Source organism: Python bivittatus, unplaced genomic scaffold (assembly GCF_059951505.1).
Source record: "Python bivittatus isolate LINGU-HERP-01145 unplaced genomic scaffold, Pbiv_v1 ctg000840_np1212, whole genome shotgun sequence".
In the NCBI taxonomy this organism is placed as follows: Eukaryota; Metazoa; Chordata; class Lepidosauria; order Squamata; family Pythonidae; genus Python; species Python bivittatus.
The window spans coordinates 45,886,960-45,904,276 of record NW_028277113.1 but is presented as its reverse complement, the minus strand read 5'-3'; the positions used below and the strand labels follow the sequence as shown (position 1 = coordinate 45,904,276).

The following is a 17,317-nucleotide window of genomic DNA, read 5'->3' as shown; positions in this document are numbered from 1 at the left end:
CGATCCACTTTGTATTCTTCCTATCTCTGCCAAAATTTATTTATTCATTCAGTTACATTCAATTCATTCAAAGTGTGTCAGGTCTGGCACACTTACAAAGAATAGTATGCCTGGAATAACTGAAGGACTTCAGTGAAACCAGGCTTACTTTTTCAATCCCATCCAAACCCAGCATGGAACAAATTTTTCTAATTCTAAAAATATACACACACACACACATAATAGTAATATATATAACTATGTATGTGTGTGCATGTGTGTGTGTATAAATGTGTGTGTATATATAAAAAGTATATGTGTGTGTGTGTATATATATATAAAGTGTGTATATATATATATAAGTTAACATAAACATTATAAATATATAAGTAAAATATATTTTATATACATTTATAGAAAAAGGCGGGATTAAAACTCTAATAATAATAATAATGATTAATTAGCTGTATAGAATTGGCATATGTTCAATATCTGCTTGGAATCTGGCCTTTAACTGCTGATTATGCAGTCACTTTATAGCCTATACTGTATCACAGATGAAGAGTCCATGGCATTTCATTCCTTACTCAGTGGAGAATCATACAAGGTATTCTTGGATACTTATTCTTTCCTAGCCTTCTAGGCACACTGCATCTTATTTCCTTTCCTCTCTATTTTGTCCTTTCCTAACATATGTAGGTTAAGATAGGAAAAGGACAAAATAGAGAGGAAAGGAAATAAGACTCAGTGTGCCTAGAATAGTGCAGACTAGGACCGGGAAGACCTAAATTTAAATCCACTACACTAGAAAGTACTCTGGGTAAGTTTGGGTAGTTACTTTCTCGCAACCTATCTCATAGCATTCTTGTTGTGAGGATATAATGGAGGTAAGTTCCCCTGAACTCTTTAGAAGGAAGATGGTGTTAAACGTAAGAAACAACAACAACAGTACAAATGTCTTGGACCGCACAAAGGAATAATAACATATAAATACAATGAATAACATAACTTTTTTTTAGTTTGATGCACCAAAGTTTCTAATAATAATATGCTATTCAATGTATTTTAGAGATAGAATAACCTCTTTAGTATTTCAATATTTATTTGTCGTTGGTTTTATTTCAGATAGGAAAGGAACATTCAGGCCTAAAGGCTGTGACTGAAATTCTGCAAGACATCCAGTATAAGGTAAAACATCTTCACTATATCATTGGGGATCAGGTACTTAATGTGATCTGAATTTGGGGGGAAATGAAATGTATAGCAGTCATTTATTTAATTAATTTATTTGTTTTATACTCCTCTTTTCTCCTCAAGTAAATATCTAAAAAATTGAAATATGAATTGCAATTCTATATTAAAAAATTACATTTAACATTAACATGGATTAATAAAAAAGAGAACCACCTTTATTATCAAGACAAGATGTAGCCAAAGTGTAAATGACATTTGCTAAGTACAGCTTGCTCAGGAAGGATTGCAGCTGATGCACTATACTTAACTGTGCAAATGCGCTCCCAGTTCTGAAGCTAGCGACAGCTAAGGATCTATAAGCACCCCCAGACCAGGGACCTGCTTTTACAGGTGTGGTACAACTTCATTCAAAAATAAGCTGACCCACAATTCCCAAGTCCAGTTTACCAAGAACACCTCTGTCTTATCTGGATTTAACTTCAGTTTGTTCTTTGTCATCTAGTTATTATTGAACTTAGGCAATTATCAGTGGTACTAGCATTGTTGCACTTGGATTATAAAAATGTGTAGGCTTACTGATGGTACCCACTCCAAAACCTTGGATGACTTTTCCCGCAAAAACTCTTGAACAGAAGGGAGGCAAGATGAAATCATGTGGGTCACCATACCTCAGTGGGTGTTGAACAGTATCAACATACCTTTGAGGCTTGGCTTGAGAGAAGGGAGAAGAACTCCCACAAAACAGTGACCCCAAAGACCAGTCCCTCCAGACAGTCCAGAAGAATACCATTCACGAATAGTCTTCTACTATAACCCTGTTTAGGAGTTACAGATATTGAACCTTCACTAAACATCTACAATATGAAAGATTTTCTAGACCCAGTTGTAGCTTGTATTGGTTTCCATATTGCTGGGGTTGGGAGTTATGTGAAACGTTTATGTGTTGAAGGTTCCATGTTTGTAGTATCCAAACAGGGATTAGGTCTTCTATAGATCAGGCCATTATTTTCAATGAGAAGTATAACATATTCCAATCACTTTGATACTTTCAGAGCTGTGATAGATATCTCTAAAGTAGCCATGTCCATCCATCCTGAAAAATGATGTGACACCTTGAACAATCCTTTTAAACACCCTTCATATTTGTGGGTTGCATTCACCCACTCATCTCATGTATAGATCAATTCTGTGTAGAATTGACCTGGCATGGGTGCCTGCTTTATCATCTACCAGTGCCAATACAAGTCAAACTGATCTTATTTGATATAATCCTACACAGTAAGTAGGATTATATGATTTATAATCTGATTATAAACTGATATAATCTCACAATAGTTATGAGATGTAAGCTAAGATTGATTTCTGGGAGACCATTATAATTACTTCATAAGCAAGCAAACTTTCCTTCTTTCCTCCCTTTTGAAGTATTGCACATTATAGTCCACTTTTCCCTGAATCCACATCTCTTTTCTCTTGGGAACTAGAAATAAACTGGTTTCTGTTAATTTTTCAGGGCAACTCCAAGACAATACCTTGCTTTAATCCCAACACATTATTACCAGGTGAGTATTTATTTTTGTGCCAAGAAAATGTTGTGCACACTAAACATTTGCTTTTTAGTTTTGTTAACAATTAGAGTATTTGCAGAGAAGTGGGATATGAATCAAATAATAATTAAAAAATGGATTCCTCCTGACGAGGATCATGGTGAACTAGACATCCCTGAAAGAGCGGGGATGGCATTACGGCAGAGGTTGTGGCCATACGGTGGATCCTGGCTGATGATATCTCTCTGGAGAAAGGAGAGATTGTGAGATCACCTACATGTACTCTGGACAGCTGCTCCTCATGAATAGGCTGCAGGAACTGAGGTTTTGTGGGTGGCTTGTGAGTTGAGCATCTGAGAGTTGAGGGACTAAGCTCAGAGCTGTATTGTAGCCTATATGGACACAAAGTTTGACCAAACTTCATTTCTTAATCACTTTTGAAATTTCTTTTTAATTGCTTTTCAACCATTAAGAACTTTTGGAGGGGCAAGTTTTATGGCACTCATATGGGTGAGTTTCCTTCAATCCCTAGTGAAAGAAGTTTTAAGTATGAGTTTAAGGACTTAGAATTTTTTTTTAATTAAACAGCAAAAGGGTGATTAGAGTGTTGATTTTGGAAAGTTATAAATGGACGAAGGGTCCAGATGTATTTGAAATAAGATTTTGAAATTAATTATGAGAATCCTTCCCATGGGAAAATGCTGTTATGTTGAATTCTAAAACAAAACAAAACAAAACAAAACAAAACAAAACAAAACATGGTAGGATGGGACTTTGAAGGTTGGACACGAGAATGAACCAGAAGGAATTGATGATGACAATTAAAGGAGAAGAACACTTAAATTCGCTAATACAGAATGGAGAAAATATTTTAACATTGGATGTATTGAAGGATATTTGTGAACAATGGACTTAGAAGTTAATTTTAAGAATGTCTGCCATTATAGATAGACTGTGTGTAAAAGAAGTTATGGAAGAGGAACAAGTTCTACCAGACAAGACTGAGATCAATTTGAAAGTGGATTTAAAAATGACAGGCTACAAGAATGATATGAAAAAAGATGCTACACTGGATATACAAATGAAACTGGCTGATGTCTTAATAATGAAAAGGGACATACAAATAAACCAGAAGAGTGGCCTGGATACCTTTCCTATATTGAATTTACAGAAGAGACCTGTTAAAGTTTTGAAGGATTTTGTGAGGTACAAAGAAAAAAATGAAAAGAAATAAAGTTCTAGGACATTATTTCAAGGGATTAAAGATCAAGATTGTTAAAAGTGAAAGGAAGGAATATAAAGTTGGTTTATTTGATCAAGGTTAAAGTAGAGGTTAAAACCTCTGGTAACCCTTAATGGACTTTTGCTGACCAAGACTGCATGACGAGGTTTTAAAGTTTTGTTTATAGATAAGAGATGAGATATGGGAAGAAGTGAACATTTGTTGTATTTTAAGAGAAGGTTATAAGTTAATAAAATTGTTTGTGCTTGTTGTGATGAAAGGGAAAGTCATTTCTTTATATATATATATATATATATATATATATATATATATATATATATAATTATATAATTTCTTTTTCTTTACTATATTCTTATTTTTTCTTTCTTTTCTATTTTTCTTTCTATTCTTTTTTCTTTACTTGTCTGCACTTTCTATTTTTTCTTTCTACTCTTATTATTTTTAGTTTGTATTAGCTTTTAGTTTTTTTATTGTAACGTTTAATAAACTTATTATAAAAACATTTTTTTCACTGCTGTTTTAATCTGTTATCAACTTTGACCAACCATTTTGACTTAACTGAATTGCTAACAAATGTAGCTCTGAACATGGTACATTTCAGCATTCTGTAGTCTAGATATCCTTCACCTATACTGAGACTACAACTCCCATCAGCCAGTCATTCTCAGAGTTGTAAATTCAGTCTCATCAAGAGAGTATCAAGGTGGGAATACTGGTATAACCCATTATAACAAAAGTCTTGAGTAAAACAGTATATATTGAATATGCGCCAGGTAACATTCGTATTCTTCACAGGATTGAGTCATAGTTTTCCAAATATTTGTCTCACTATAATACCAACAGAATTCAGGCAGGTGGTATCTCAATTGGCAATTATATCTTAATATAGAATATTTACACAGTATACAGTATTTTACTGTGAAGATGGTTTCATATTGTGTAACTTGTTTTTCTAGGTTGGAAATTGGTTACAGTTCTTTCTATAGACATACTAACTTATTAGGAATGGAATCTAAGTTTTTTTGCCTGGGGCTACTTAGCGATTAGAATGTAACTGGATATTCTGGGTTTTATACTTGCATCTTTCTTCCATGCACAGTAACAGAGAGATACATACTAACAGAGAACTAACCTGAGTCCCAGAACATTGTGAGGTCTTGGGAGTCTTCTTCTTTTCTCCTGGTCCAAGCATTGTTGATATTTAAATAAATACCATGCAGTCTGTCCATGCAGACTGAACCATGGCCTAAGTTTGAAATATATTACTGTAAAAGATGTTTCTGATGTATGGCAGAAACTACCAACAGACTCAGAAACTACCAACAGACTATTACAACCACATGGCATCACCATAGACACAAACCAACTAAAGTCCTCCAAAACATCTTAAGCAAACCAAAAGACCCAGTAGCCCAAGGAGAAAAAACAGGAGTCATCTAACAACATACAGCGTAAGAACTGCAACAAACACTATGTAGGACAGACAGGCAGAAGGCTGGCAGAACGCATCCATGAACACCAACTAGCAGTCAGAAGACATGATGAAAGCGCCTTAATCTCACAACACATGGACAGACTTAACCATAGCTTTAACTGGGAAACTGTCAGCATCTTAAACCAAGCTAAATCCAAAAATGCGAGGGAATTCTTGTAAGCTTGGTATTCAGACAACGCAGCCATCAACAGGCACACAGAGATAAGCAGCATCTACACACTATTCAAAAGAGACAACAGAAAAGAAAACAGAAGACCAGAATATCTCCTCACCAGCAATCATTACCCAGATAAGCAGAGATTACCACCAGGCACACAATCAAGCAGTAAACAATACCCTAATCAAGGAATTACCAGAGGAACAACACAAAACCCCCACCCCCACCAACACTGGCAGGGCATGCCACAGTAAACCCCATCCTATTCTAGCACTGAAGAGCAAACCCCATCCCATTCTAGCACTGAAGATGTTACCTAGCTGGGTAATAAAACATTTGCAAGAAAAGAACCAAGCTCAGAGAACCCCCAGGACTCCACAAATAAATACATATTTATTAACACACTAAATAGTGTAGCATATAAGGTTTCATTTTGATAAATTAATTTAAAAAATAATCCTTAAATAACAGAGGCAAACCTATTTTAACAGAAAAGTTGACTGTTTTGGGAAATTACAAAACATCATAATACCTATAAATATTGTTTACAATTACTAAAATTAAGAGCAAAAGACATAAAAGAACCACATAATTGAAACAAAAAGTTCTTTATTAATCCTCTAATTCCTAGGCAGGTAGTATCCTTGAGTGACTCTTTTCTTCATTTCCAAGGACAAAACAGATTTTTGATCTTTTACCAGTTGCCATTTATTAAAAGTATATTAATTTGATTTAAGAAATCTGTGAGTATAGTGGCACACTCTTGGGGAAATACAGCAATAGATTTCCTTGGAATCAATCCAGTTTAAGGTGATGAAAATAGTTTTTGTCATAGTGGATAAAACTCTGAGTTATGTGAAGCAAATTCAACTGGGATAGAATGAAGGGTTGCAAAGGAATTAATTGTGATAAAGTCAATGCATTCCATCAACCTCCAGATAACTCTGGATCCAGTTTGGCTCCCTTGGATTTTAATTAATTGATATATGTGTATGTCTGATGAAACGTTGAGGGATAATAAATATTGTTAGATGTTGATATTATTACCAAACATTTCATAACATTTTAGAAAAGAATGCCAATATTTCATGAGCTTTGGCTGTTTCACAAGTTTTCAGCTTTCTTTTTCTTTCTTTCTTTCTTTCTTTCTTTCTTTCTTTCTTTCTTTCTTTCTTTCTTTCTTTCTTTCTTTCTTTCTTTCTTTCTTTCTTTCTTTCTTTCTTTAAATAAACAACGCCTAATGCCTGACTAGTAGATGTTCCTTTGGACTTAAATAACATATTTTCCCCCCTTAAAGCTACAGTACAGGTAGTAAAATTGGCTGACAAATTCCAGCCCCAGTTTTCATCAGACTTTAAACTTATTTTTCAATTTTTTCTAATTCTAAATTTTTCTACTTCAACTTTCAGATCAATCTGTACAGCTGTTTGATCTATAAACTATAACAATCACCTTCCCCCCCTTCACCAACCTTCAGCATTATCTGTTTGTAACGAAAGAACCCCATTCATCTGTTTTGTCATTTTGTCCCTGTAATTCCATTATTTAAGTACATTAGATAATTGCATGATTTTGAAGAGTTTTCATCAATTTCAATTTCATCAATCAATTTCTCGCAAAATATGAAGACAATATTTTCCAACTAACCATGATAAAGCCTATAATCCTAAATGGATATGGACAGCAATTTTATACATGTTTACTTAAAAATAGGTTTTATGTACAATAGGAATTAGATAACTGTTTACATGCAAGGAAGCCCAATTGAACATTGTAGGATCTTCAAGAAAACATGCAAAAGATACATTGTTAGGAAGTAAAAGGTCACTGGGATTACCTTTTTTGCAGACCTGTTTAAAATCATTGTTCAAAAGTGAACAAACATGATTAAAACCCAGATCGTTATATACAGAGGGTTGGAAATGAAAGCTATGTAGGCATAGAACATCAGAAAATCTTATTTGCACAATACCATACATCCAGATCTTCAGAACAATCCAACAGGTGAAGTTTTTATTTTTATTTATTTTATTTATTTATTCAATTTATATAGTCACCCATCTCAGACCAGCAACTCTGGGCAGCTAACAATAAAAACAGTCAACATTTAAAACAGTACAAAAAATTAAATATAAATATAAATGCAGCCAAGAGATCTTAAAAAAAAAGTTGGTATCAGCACAACCATGAAACAGGGCCCTTCGCATGCTCGGGGCCCCAGGCCCGGGCATAAAGCCAGGTCTTCAAGGCCTTCCAAAAAGCCAGAAGGGTCGGGGCCATCCTAATCTCAGGAGGGAGGATGTTCCAGAGGGCAGGCGCCACAGCAGAAAAGGGACATCTCCTGGTCCCCACCAGCCGACATTCCTTGGCTGATGGGACCCAGAGCATGCCCATCCTGCTGGACTGGATTGGGCAGGTAGAAACAACTGGGAAAAGACGGTCCCTAAGGTAACCTGGTCCCAAGCCATGAAGGGCTTTAAAGGTGACAACCAGCGCCTTGAATTGCACCTGGAAACACACTGGCAACCAGTGCAGCTCCTGAAGCAGTGGTGTTACATGTGCCAAATAGCTGACACTATTTACAAGCTGAGCAGCTGCATTCTGTACCAGCTGAAGCTTCCAAACGCTCTTCAAGGGCAGCCCCATGTAGAGCATGTTGCAATAATCCAAACGGGAGGTCACGAGGGCATGAGTGACAGTGAGTAGAGCCTTCCAGGAATGGGTGCAACTGATGCACAACCTGAAGGTGTGCAAAGGCCCTCTTAGCCACGGCTGCTACCTGCTCTTCCAGCAGGAGCCATGAGTCCAAGAGGACCCCCAGATTGCGCACCGGATCCGTCTGGGGCAGTGCCACCCCATCCAGAACCAAAGATGGAAAAACCTTGGTATGGGAGGCCCAAACACCCAAAGCCACTCAGTCTTGCTTGGGTTAAGCCGGAGCCCATTGCGCTCCATCCAGGTCCCTAGAGCCTCCAGGCACTGAGATAGGTCATCCATGGCATCACTCAGACAGCCCAGGGAGGAGATATAAAGCTGGGTATCATCAGCATACTGATAATATCTCACACCAAACTGTTGGATCACCTCACCCAGCAGCCTCATGTAGATGTTAAATAAGAGGGACGAGAGAACCGAGCACAGTAGGGGCTATGGACTAGACCTCTCCCCTCCTACCAACACCAACTGGAACCGACCCCGGAGGAAGGAGGAGAACCAGCACAACACAGTGCCGCCAACCCCCAACTCCCGAAGCCGGTCCAGAAGGATACCATGATCGATGGTACCGAAGGCCATCGATGGTACCGAAGACCATTTTGTTTCATTGCACTGTGGCTATGAGTGAAACAGTGAACTTTGAACATTTTAGCAGTTGGTTTTGAAGTTACAAAATGGTTACTTTTTCAGTGTTTAGATGCTGTGTTGTCTAGGAAAAATAAAAGTTCTAGACATCAGACAAACAGAAACATTATTCCCTTTCTGAATAGAAAAGGGGGGGCTGAGAATAGTATACATCCAGTTTATACTTGTTTATAAGATAAAAATAGAGGGGAGAGATATGAAAAGGAGAAGAAAGAATTTAAGAAAGCCAGAACTGAAGTCAAACTGTTGCAGAAGATCAGAATGATGTATACAAGGATCCAGACTGGAGAAATTGAAATAAAAAAAGCTGGAAACTGCTTTATTGATATTGGTGGTTGAAAGAAAATAAGTTTAGCCAGATGGGTTTAGCTTAGTTAATTATAATTTGCACTTGCAGTTATTTTTAGTAGTTCTATTTATCTTAGTGACCTACTAAATCACAGTATGCTAGATAAACTCCAGTCTTAAAGTCATTAACATGGTAATGAAATGTTCCTTACACACTTATATCACCAAGTGTCAAGCACAAGTTGATCCTCATACTAATTTAGCTTGTAAACTGTAAACAGTCTTGCAGGCTGGCTGTAGCTGGGGTAACTGGGGTATTTCAGCAGACTTTTCTTGTTAGAAATTCATATGGGTGTCTACAAACTGGAGGTACCAAAGTAGAGAAAGCATTGTGGCTGCCGTGGTCTAAAATGTTTCTAATGGAAAGGATTGCTTTTATTAGAACTATCCTGGGAAGCATCTTCCCATGTTTCCTGTTGCATTCTGCTAGAAAATCAGTCAGTCTGCAGAATACTCTTTGCTGGGTTATGATCTGGGGATGAAGTATCAGGATAAAATTCTGCAGTTTGCCTTTTATGAGATACTTCCTAGGGACTCTGTTTGACACAGCTGTAGATTACATACAGAAAATGTTGGATAATTTCATTTCTTCAAATGTGTTTACATTACTGCTTTCAAACCAAAGTATCCATTCAATTTCAGATCCACTGCTAAGAGACTATTGGGTGTATGAAGGCTCTCTCACGGTGCCACCCTGCAGTGAAGGTGTTACATGGATCTTATTTAGATATCCTTTAACTGTATCCCAAGTACAGGTAATGGCTGTGCTTATGACCACAGAATGTAATTCTCAGTGAAAGGTTACAGCATGCAAATATTTTGCAGGGCATTATACTTGCTTTTTCCTGGAAATCTCATTAAATCATTCAGTTCATGGCTTTTAAAATAAAGGTTAAATCATTTGTGTTACTAAAATGGAAAGGTCAGAAATGAAGAACTGTTGTTGCCATTTTTCTCATATATTATAAAAATCAGAACTTATTTACCAGGACAGAAAGGAAGAAAAGTAGAGGGGGAGGGGGGAATAAATAAATAAATACCAGCAGCTTTTAAAAAAAAAGACTTCATGCTTGTTTCCCTTAAAATAAGCACTAGCAGATGTTTGAACAGATGTGCAAAATAGCCTTATTTGTGTGCTTGGGGACCTAATGCATAACGAGGCTATCCAGTATTTGATGGCTAGTTTTGCTCTCTAGAGCCATCCTGTGCGCCAGCATGTTCTGTAGCTGACATGGAACTTACATGAGTCTAGGGGACAATTACCCACACACATACAACTTTCTGTGCGAAACTCTCGTGGAAGGACATCTTTGAATGATATACTATACGTGCTTCCTTCTTGCTACTATCCATGTTGGCAGGAGGGCACAATTATGGTATTGCGAACAAGGCTGGCAGGCAACAGACAGTTAAGGGTACATGTTATGTTTAATAGATAACATGCAGGTCACCTGTTATTTTTGTTTTAAATAGAGGAAGTGTATAGGATACTAAACCAGTCCAAGTTAATAGGGTTTCTCGCTTTCAAAACTCCTGTCTTATTTCATTTGTGTTGGTGACAGGCAACTGTGTGTCAAACTAGTTCTCGGGTTTTTTCCGAATAACTACCATTTTTATTTTATTAGTTTTTAAACTCCCAGAGGACTCTTTGTTGTTTTTGTTACAAAAGACTAACCTCTCAAAATTGCTACAGTGGAAGACTCCAGCTATATGGAGCAGAAATCCATCAGCTTCACAGATATTCCCACTCAGATAGACAGATACCATACAATCAAATGTGAACCACAGGACATTATTTCTAAGTGGCTGCAAATGAAAATCTGCTACAGTCTGCTTACCACCCAGAATTAGGATGACAGATAATGCTGTACATGCCAAAGTGTACTGAATCATCTGATCAGCATGTTTTAAAGCTAAGAGTGCCCCAGTATCAAAGTTTTATGCACATGTTTGGCTTCAGTGACTTATTATTATTTATCAGAAATGCCCCATCATATTCTACACTACAGAAACTAATAGTTTCTATGCAAAATAAGTATCCGTACACAGTAGAGGAATAATTCATTATCAAGGACACTCAGTCATTTACCTCAGTGCCTTTTAATAAAATAAGATGTCTGCAATTGTAGTTGTCTTATTTAAAGAGGTAGAGTTTTGATGCATTAAATTATGTGTTCAGACATTCCAGACTTCTTGCCACAAAATATAAAATACTGGTTACCATAGTTCTATATACTTTAAAACAATTAGGAAATCCAGACAGCAATACTTTCTTTACTTAAAATAAAGAAGACTTAGAAATCTCATTAGGAAAGTAAAAAAAGAAAGTGAAAAATCTGGGCTAATGTTACATATTAGGAAAACAAAGGTAATGTCAACAAGCATGGCAAAGATTGTTCAGTTTTCCTGGGCTAAAGAATAGATAAAAGTGGCAAATAAGCTGGAGGAGGAGATCAATCCTAGGGAAGAGATCATGGAGGATAAGGATATTGCTATGACAACAAAGATCAGAATAGTTAAAGCAATGGATGTCACGATAGTATTGTATGGCTATGAAACCTGGGCATTGAGAAAGAAGATAGATACATGTGAATTATGGATGTGGAGATAACTACTAAGAGTACCATAGTTGCAAGAAGAACTAGTCAATCGATTTTGCACAGAATAAAGCCTGACCTTGAAGTGATGATCAGCAAACAGAAACTTACATATTTGGGACATGCGATGTACTCAGGTGATACACTAGAAAAAAATTATAATGCTGGACAGGGTTGAGAGAAGTAAAAAAGGAAAAGACAACAGATAATCTGGCAACTGGATGGCATCAAAGACATTACAGGGCTGTTTTGGAAGAGCTACGAAATATTGCTGAAGACAGTTGAGATAACAAGCATTTGTCCATGCAGTCACCAGAAGAGAACATTCAATATATGTTTATTCGTTGTTGTTTTACTTCTTTGCTCATTATTTCTGCTGCTGCTACTACTACAACTGTCACCACCACTACTGTTAACTCTCTGAGTGTCTTACATAAGATCAATTCTAACAATAGTACATCATTAAAATAGACTGTTTACAGAGGTTAACAATAATGGCAGATCTTTCCTTCATTTTTTCCTCATACCTCAGTTGATTATAATGTCTTCCGTGGTGAGAAGGGGAACAATTCCTGATTGGCTACAGCAGGCTGGTTGTTTTTTTTCTCTCCTGTGTTCATGGCACTTTTTTATGATCCCTGTGAGGAAAGAAGAGACTTGTTTTCCTCACTGGCTGATATTTTCTCACCAGCGTGACTCAGTAATGCTGGAATGATTTTTCTCATTTTTTTTTCTGATTTGCTTTTTCTCTTCCATATTCTAAAAATAAAAGACTTTGAAATGCAGTTGAGAAACTATCTTCATGCATTTTCCGATATTTTAATTTCCTTTTCCTATATGAAATGTAACTCTCCATCTCTACAGGGGACTGCACAATCTGGAGCCCTCCATTATGAATCTGAATAATTTCTGGCTACAGTCCTATTAGATTTGCCTTCCAAAATTTAAAAACTCATGATCATAAAGAACTGAAATCTTTATTCAGAATGACAGGTCCTGCTTGAAAAGAAGATATATTTCAACAGTACACTATATATAATATTGAATTTATAAATTTACTTTGGTCCTTTTCCTTCATTTCAACTCTTTTGTGGTAAAAATAGGAACCACATCCATATAAAAGAAAACTACTAAGTTGAAAATAAGTTCCATAAAGAAATTATTTACTTATATAGTCCCAGTGATTCATTTTAACAGCGTATTGTTCTCTGGAATAGTTAGATTTTGCCCACCCTCTTTTATTTCCCTTTCCTTATTTTTTTGCCATTAAAAGGTCAGTTTTGTCATGGTTTTCCAAAAACTAGGTTGTCTCATTGTGAAATACAAGACTCATGTTATGATTAAGCTAGAATATTTCTCATGGATTATCAAAGCTTAGCCTCCAATTAGAATAGCCACATGTCTTTGATGTAGTTGGTTCATTCCAGCCTTGTAATCATGTCATAAGACAAAGGAATGGAAAAGTGCTGAAATGTTGGCACATTCCCAAGTTCATAATGGAACCTTTTACTTCTGTGTTAATCCAATTTCTGCTTGGAACCATTGCTACTTTGGTACAATAAAGTCCATAGTACCTCAAAAGCCTTCTTCAAAATGCTCCAAAAGTTGATGAAATTATAAACTTTAATGTGAGAGAAGGGGAAACTTATTAATGCACTGCGAGTATGTGATAAACTGTCTTTTTAAAATTTAATTTTAATTCAGTTTAAATGTGTTCTTGGTTACATAATTTTTTTTAAAAAGCCTTGTATGCCATAACAGTTGAATGGTAGGATGTATATTAAATAAAGAGAGAAAAAATAAGTAGCATTTAAAAAAAAATATATACCTTTTACAGTGGAACTACTAATTGAGGGAGTCAAATGTCTATTTCCTTCTTTTATTAGATAGAAGAGTTTCGAAGACTGAGGACACATATTAAAGGGGCAGAGCTCTTAGAAGGTTGTGATGGAATCTTAGGAGATAATTTTAGACCCACCCAGCTGCTTAGTGACAGAGTCATAAGGGCTGCTTTCCAGTAGCAGAGACAGATAGTTAAAAAAAGAAAAGGAAACGATGTCAAAATATAGGTAAGTGAAAAAGCAAAATAATGAATTGTGTGAAATATTACCTCTGTCCTCTGTCCTAACTTCAGCATAATTTGCATTAAAGACATATTCATTTCTTTTGGAGAAGTGGAAATATATAGTGTCTGTACATTGTATTTTGGCCAGATTTTTAATATGATACAAAATCATTTTTAGATTCAAAGAATCACAGAGTTGAAAGGAGACATTTATGCCTTTAAATCCAATCTCCCACTCAGTGCAAAAATCTCAGTATAGGATTCCCTGGCAAATGGCACTTGGCCTTTGTTTTAACATACCCAATGAAAAGGAGCTCACCTCTTTGGCTAATGGTTTCCATTTTTGTCAAATTGTTCTTACTATTACAGTTTTTTCTCCTAATCAGTTGGAATCTGCCTTCCTTTAACTTAAATCCGTTATTCTGTGTTTTGTACTCTGGAATGACAGAAAATAGCCCTTGACCTTCTGTTTGATGCTCTTTTCAGACATTTGAGGAATGTTGTCACATTCCCCCACAATAGTCTTCTCTTCTCAAGGCTGAAAATGGCTAATTACTGTTGTTGATGGCTTTCCTAACTTTTAGGGCAAGTCCTTATAATTTAGTTTATAAATTAAAAAATCTGAAAGTAATGAAGTTTAATATTTAACAGAATCACATAAAATTTTAACTATGTCAGGGTTTTAATGTTTGGAGGAATAAGACAGTCCTTATAGCACGCTTAGCTGAAAGTTAGGAGGCTAAGAAAATAATTTTATGGTCCTAGGCCTATCAGCTAGATCAATTCTTACCCTCTGATTGTGAAAAAGAACTCTGATCATAGAAAGGATGAAACTTCCACAGCTGTTACTATGTTTACCTCAGACATCTGGGTTACAGATATTTTCTGGGAGACAGGAAAAGTAGTGGAAGGATGGTTATGCCAACAAAACCTTCACATCTATAGAATCTACACCCTCCTACTCCCTAATACTGCCATAAAGGATTTCCTTGCCCATTAAGGAAATAAATGGCAGACTTTCAACATCAGAGCTCTCCAAGCTACATGTCAGATTGCCCTCCAAGTTTAGTTACTGAAGAGGACATTCCGTAACTGTGAGGCCTGTGTCCAATTTTATGATGGGCCAAACAACTCAATTCCATCTCACAAATGGAATGACAGTAACTACTCTATAAAATGCTGGTCTTAGAATGCTAACATAATTCATATACAGTAGTTTTTATGATTATAATGGACAAAATAATGTGGGTGGTTGAAATATTAAATTCCACAAAATCCCTTTCCTTAATCCTGTTTCTTCAGCAATTCTGGGTCCAGCAAGATGAGATGTTGGAGCTCCATGACTGGATCATCTTTTAATTCTGTGGAAAGCAGCTTCAGGATTCCTGAAATGGATTGGGAGCACAATGCTGAGAAAGATGGAAAGTAATATTTTGCCCACTGGATCATTTTTAAAATTTAAATCCTCTCAGTTGTTGCTATTTGTTCCATTAGGAAAAAAATATATGTTTCTTGGTGTTTCCCCTAATAAGGGAAATAGTCCTGAAAACTGGGGAAACTGCCACACAGGAAATGTTTGGAGGAAAAATTTTGAATCTGTTCTGGCAAAGAATCATATGGGATGTTCAACAGTTGATTTTGAAATAAATGATAAAGCTGATTTTGGATCTTCAACATATCATTTGCCTTGTTTCTGTCTGAGAAAAAAATAGTTACATTGGTCACAATTTTTAAAATAACTTGCAATTTTAGAACCTAATAATAGAACTGAATTTAGAATATATCATGGAAGGGAATATTAAATTAGAATTGTAGAATATGAATGCTATGTTTTTCATATTATTTTATCCCACATTGGTTCAAACATTTAATCTCATGTCAAATTGCATTTAGTAATTTTGCATTATTTTGCATTTTGGCTGCATATCACAAAAATGCTAGTCAAAATTACAAGATAGTAGGGTTTCTGCAGTATTTGCCTTCATTTGTGGTTGCAAATTATTCTAAGAATTGATTTGGACATCACACTAAGTCATATTATAACATAGCAGTAAAGTTACTCGCATAGAGGTAGCTAACAATGAATGGTTCCATCTATGACTTGTTAACTGTATTGCACAAACCATGAACTCTGACTTACAATTTTGGCTTGTTCAAACAAGTGTTTTAATTACATGATGAACACAGTGAAAAATATATTAACCATGATATACTGTTATTTTTCACCTCCTAGACCCTTGATTCTGATTTGAACCAGTTGATCTTGCTTGAAGATTCTGTAGTGTCTGGACCTGCCTAAAACATATTAAGGAGAATTACCCTAGAAAACTTTCTGAAAAATAGATCATATCTCTGGACACTGAATTGGATTTTTCTAGCAAGGAGCCTGAACTCCCCTTTGAACTGACTTAATCTAATATGATTTGCTTCAGTAGAGATGGCTGAAGATGCAATGTGCGGCCGTTCATCAATTACATAGTGTAAAGATATAATCTTGAACCCTGTTTCTTTCAGCTTCATCTAAAGGCTTTGAGACCACATTTTGATTTAACAGCTTACATAAATTTGAGCTTTTATTGGAATAAAGATCTGTGATATTGCCCAAGGTTCTGCAGACCTTTCTTTTTACCTTGGTTCTCATTATACTACTTGCTTGAAAATACTTGTTACCATCTATAGTTTTCCAACTGCTTCCAGTCACTTCCAATAGTCTGGGTCAATCATATGTATACTCACTTGGTATAGGACAGCTTGTGATTGACTGAGTATAGTATATGTGCACATTAATGTTGTTATATGAAAACTGAATTTAATGGCTTCCTATAAAGGAAAAATGATTGGACCTATTTCAGTTATGAGCCCATTTATGTTCTGTCTTACAAGCAAAGCACATAGCAGTGGAACTTAAGATAATTTGATGTGTCCACTGACAAACAGCAGAGGAGTGACTTCATTCTTGAAGTGCTAGGTACTATGTGTCCATCACATTGTCACATTTTGTCACATAAAGGGCTGAGTTGTGAGAAAATTGTTTTGTTAGTTTATTGATGATTGTAGAATCTGTTGCATTGAATCACTCATTGTTAAAACACTTTGAAATGTTTTAACACTTAATTCCTTTTCTACCTTCCACCCAAAATAAGATACGTAGGACTCTCATATTTATGCTATGATATGGAGGAAAGATGAAAGGGGATCCTCCAAAGAACTTAAAATTACTATATCTTCTTTTAAATATATCTCTGTATTTTCATGCCTGTATCATTCTGACAGCATATAAATTATTCAGATATTACACAAGAACACAGAGGATTTTGCAGAATGTAGTTACT

The 17,317-nt window shown here is 35.8% G+C and overlaps 1 protein-coding gene across 6 annotated transcripts in view; it reads left to right on the top strand.

Annotated features, from left to right (window-relative positions):
• The window catches only part of CA8 (carbonic anhydrase 8 (inactive)), a 49,862-nt gene extending 33,270 nt beyond the window's left edge, over positions 1-16,592 (top strand). For 2 of the 6 annotated variants that reach the window (XM_088130627.1, XM_088130626.1), the window contains 3 exons: positions 1,105-1,167; positions 2,687-2,735; positions 3,668-4,220. In XM_088130627.1, the coding sequence (XP_087986753.1) occupies positions 1,105-1,167; positions 2,687-2,735; positions 3,668-3,954 (399 nt within the window). In that variant the 3' untranslated portion in view covers positions 3,955-4,220. Of the gene's footprint in view, positions 1-1,104; positions 1,168-2,686; positions 2,736-3,667; positions 4,221-9,965; positions 10,079-13,806; positions 13,990-15,287 lie in introns of those variants that run through there. The other 4 variants (XR_003084466.2, XM_015887680.3, XM_007425826.4 and 1 more) reach the window with 4 other exon arrangements.
• Positions 16,593-17,317: the final 725 nt, after the last annotated feature.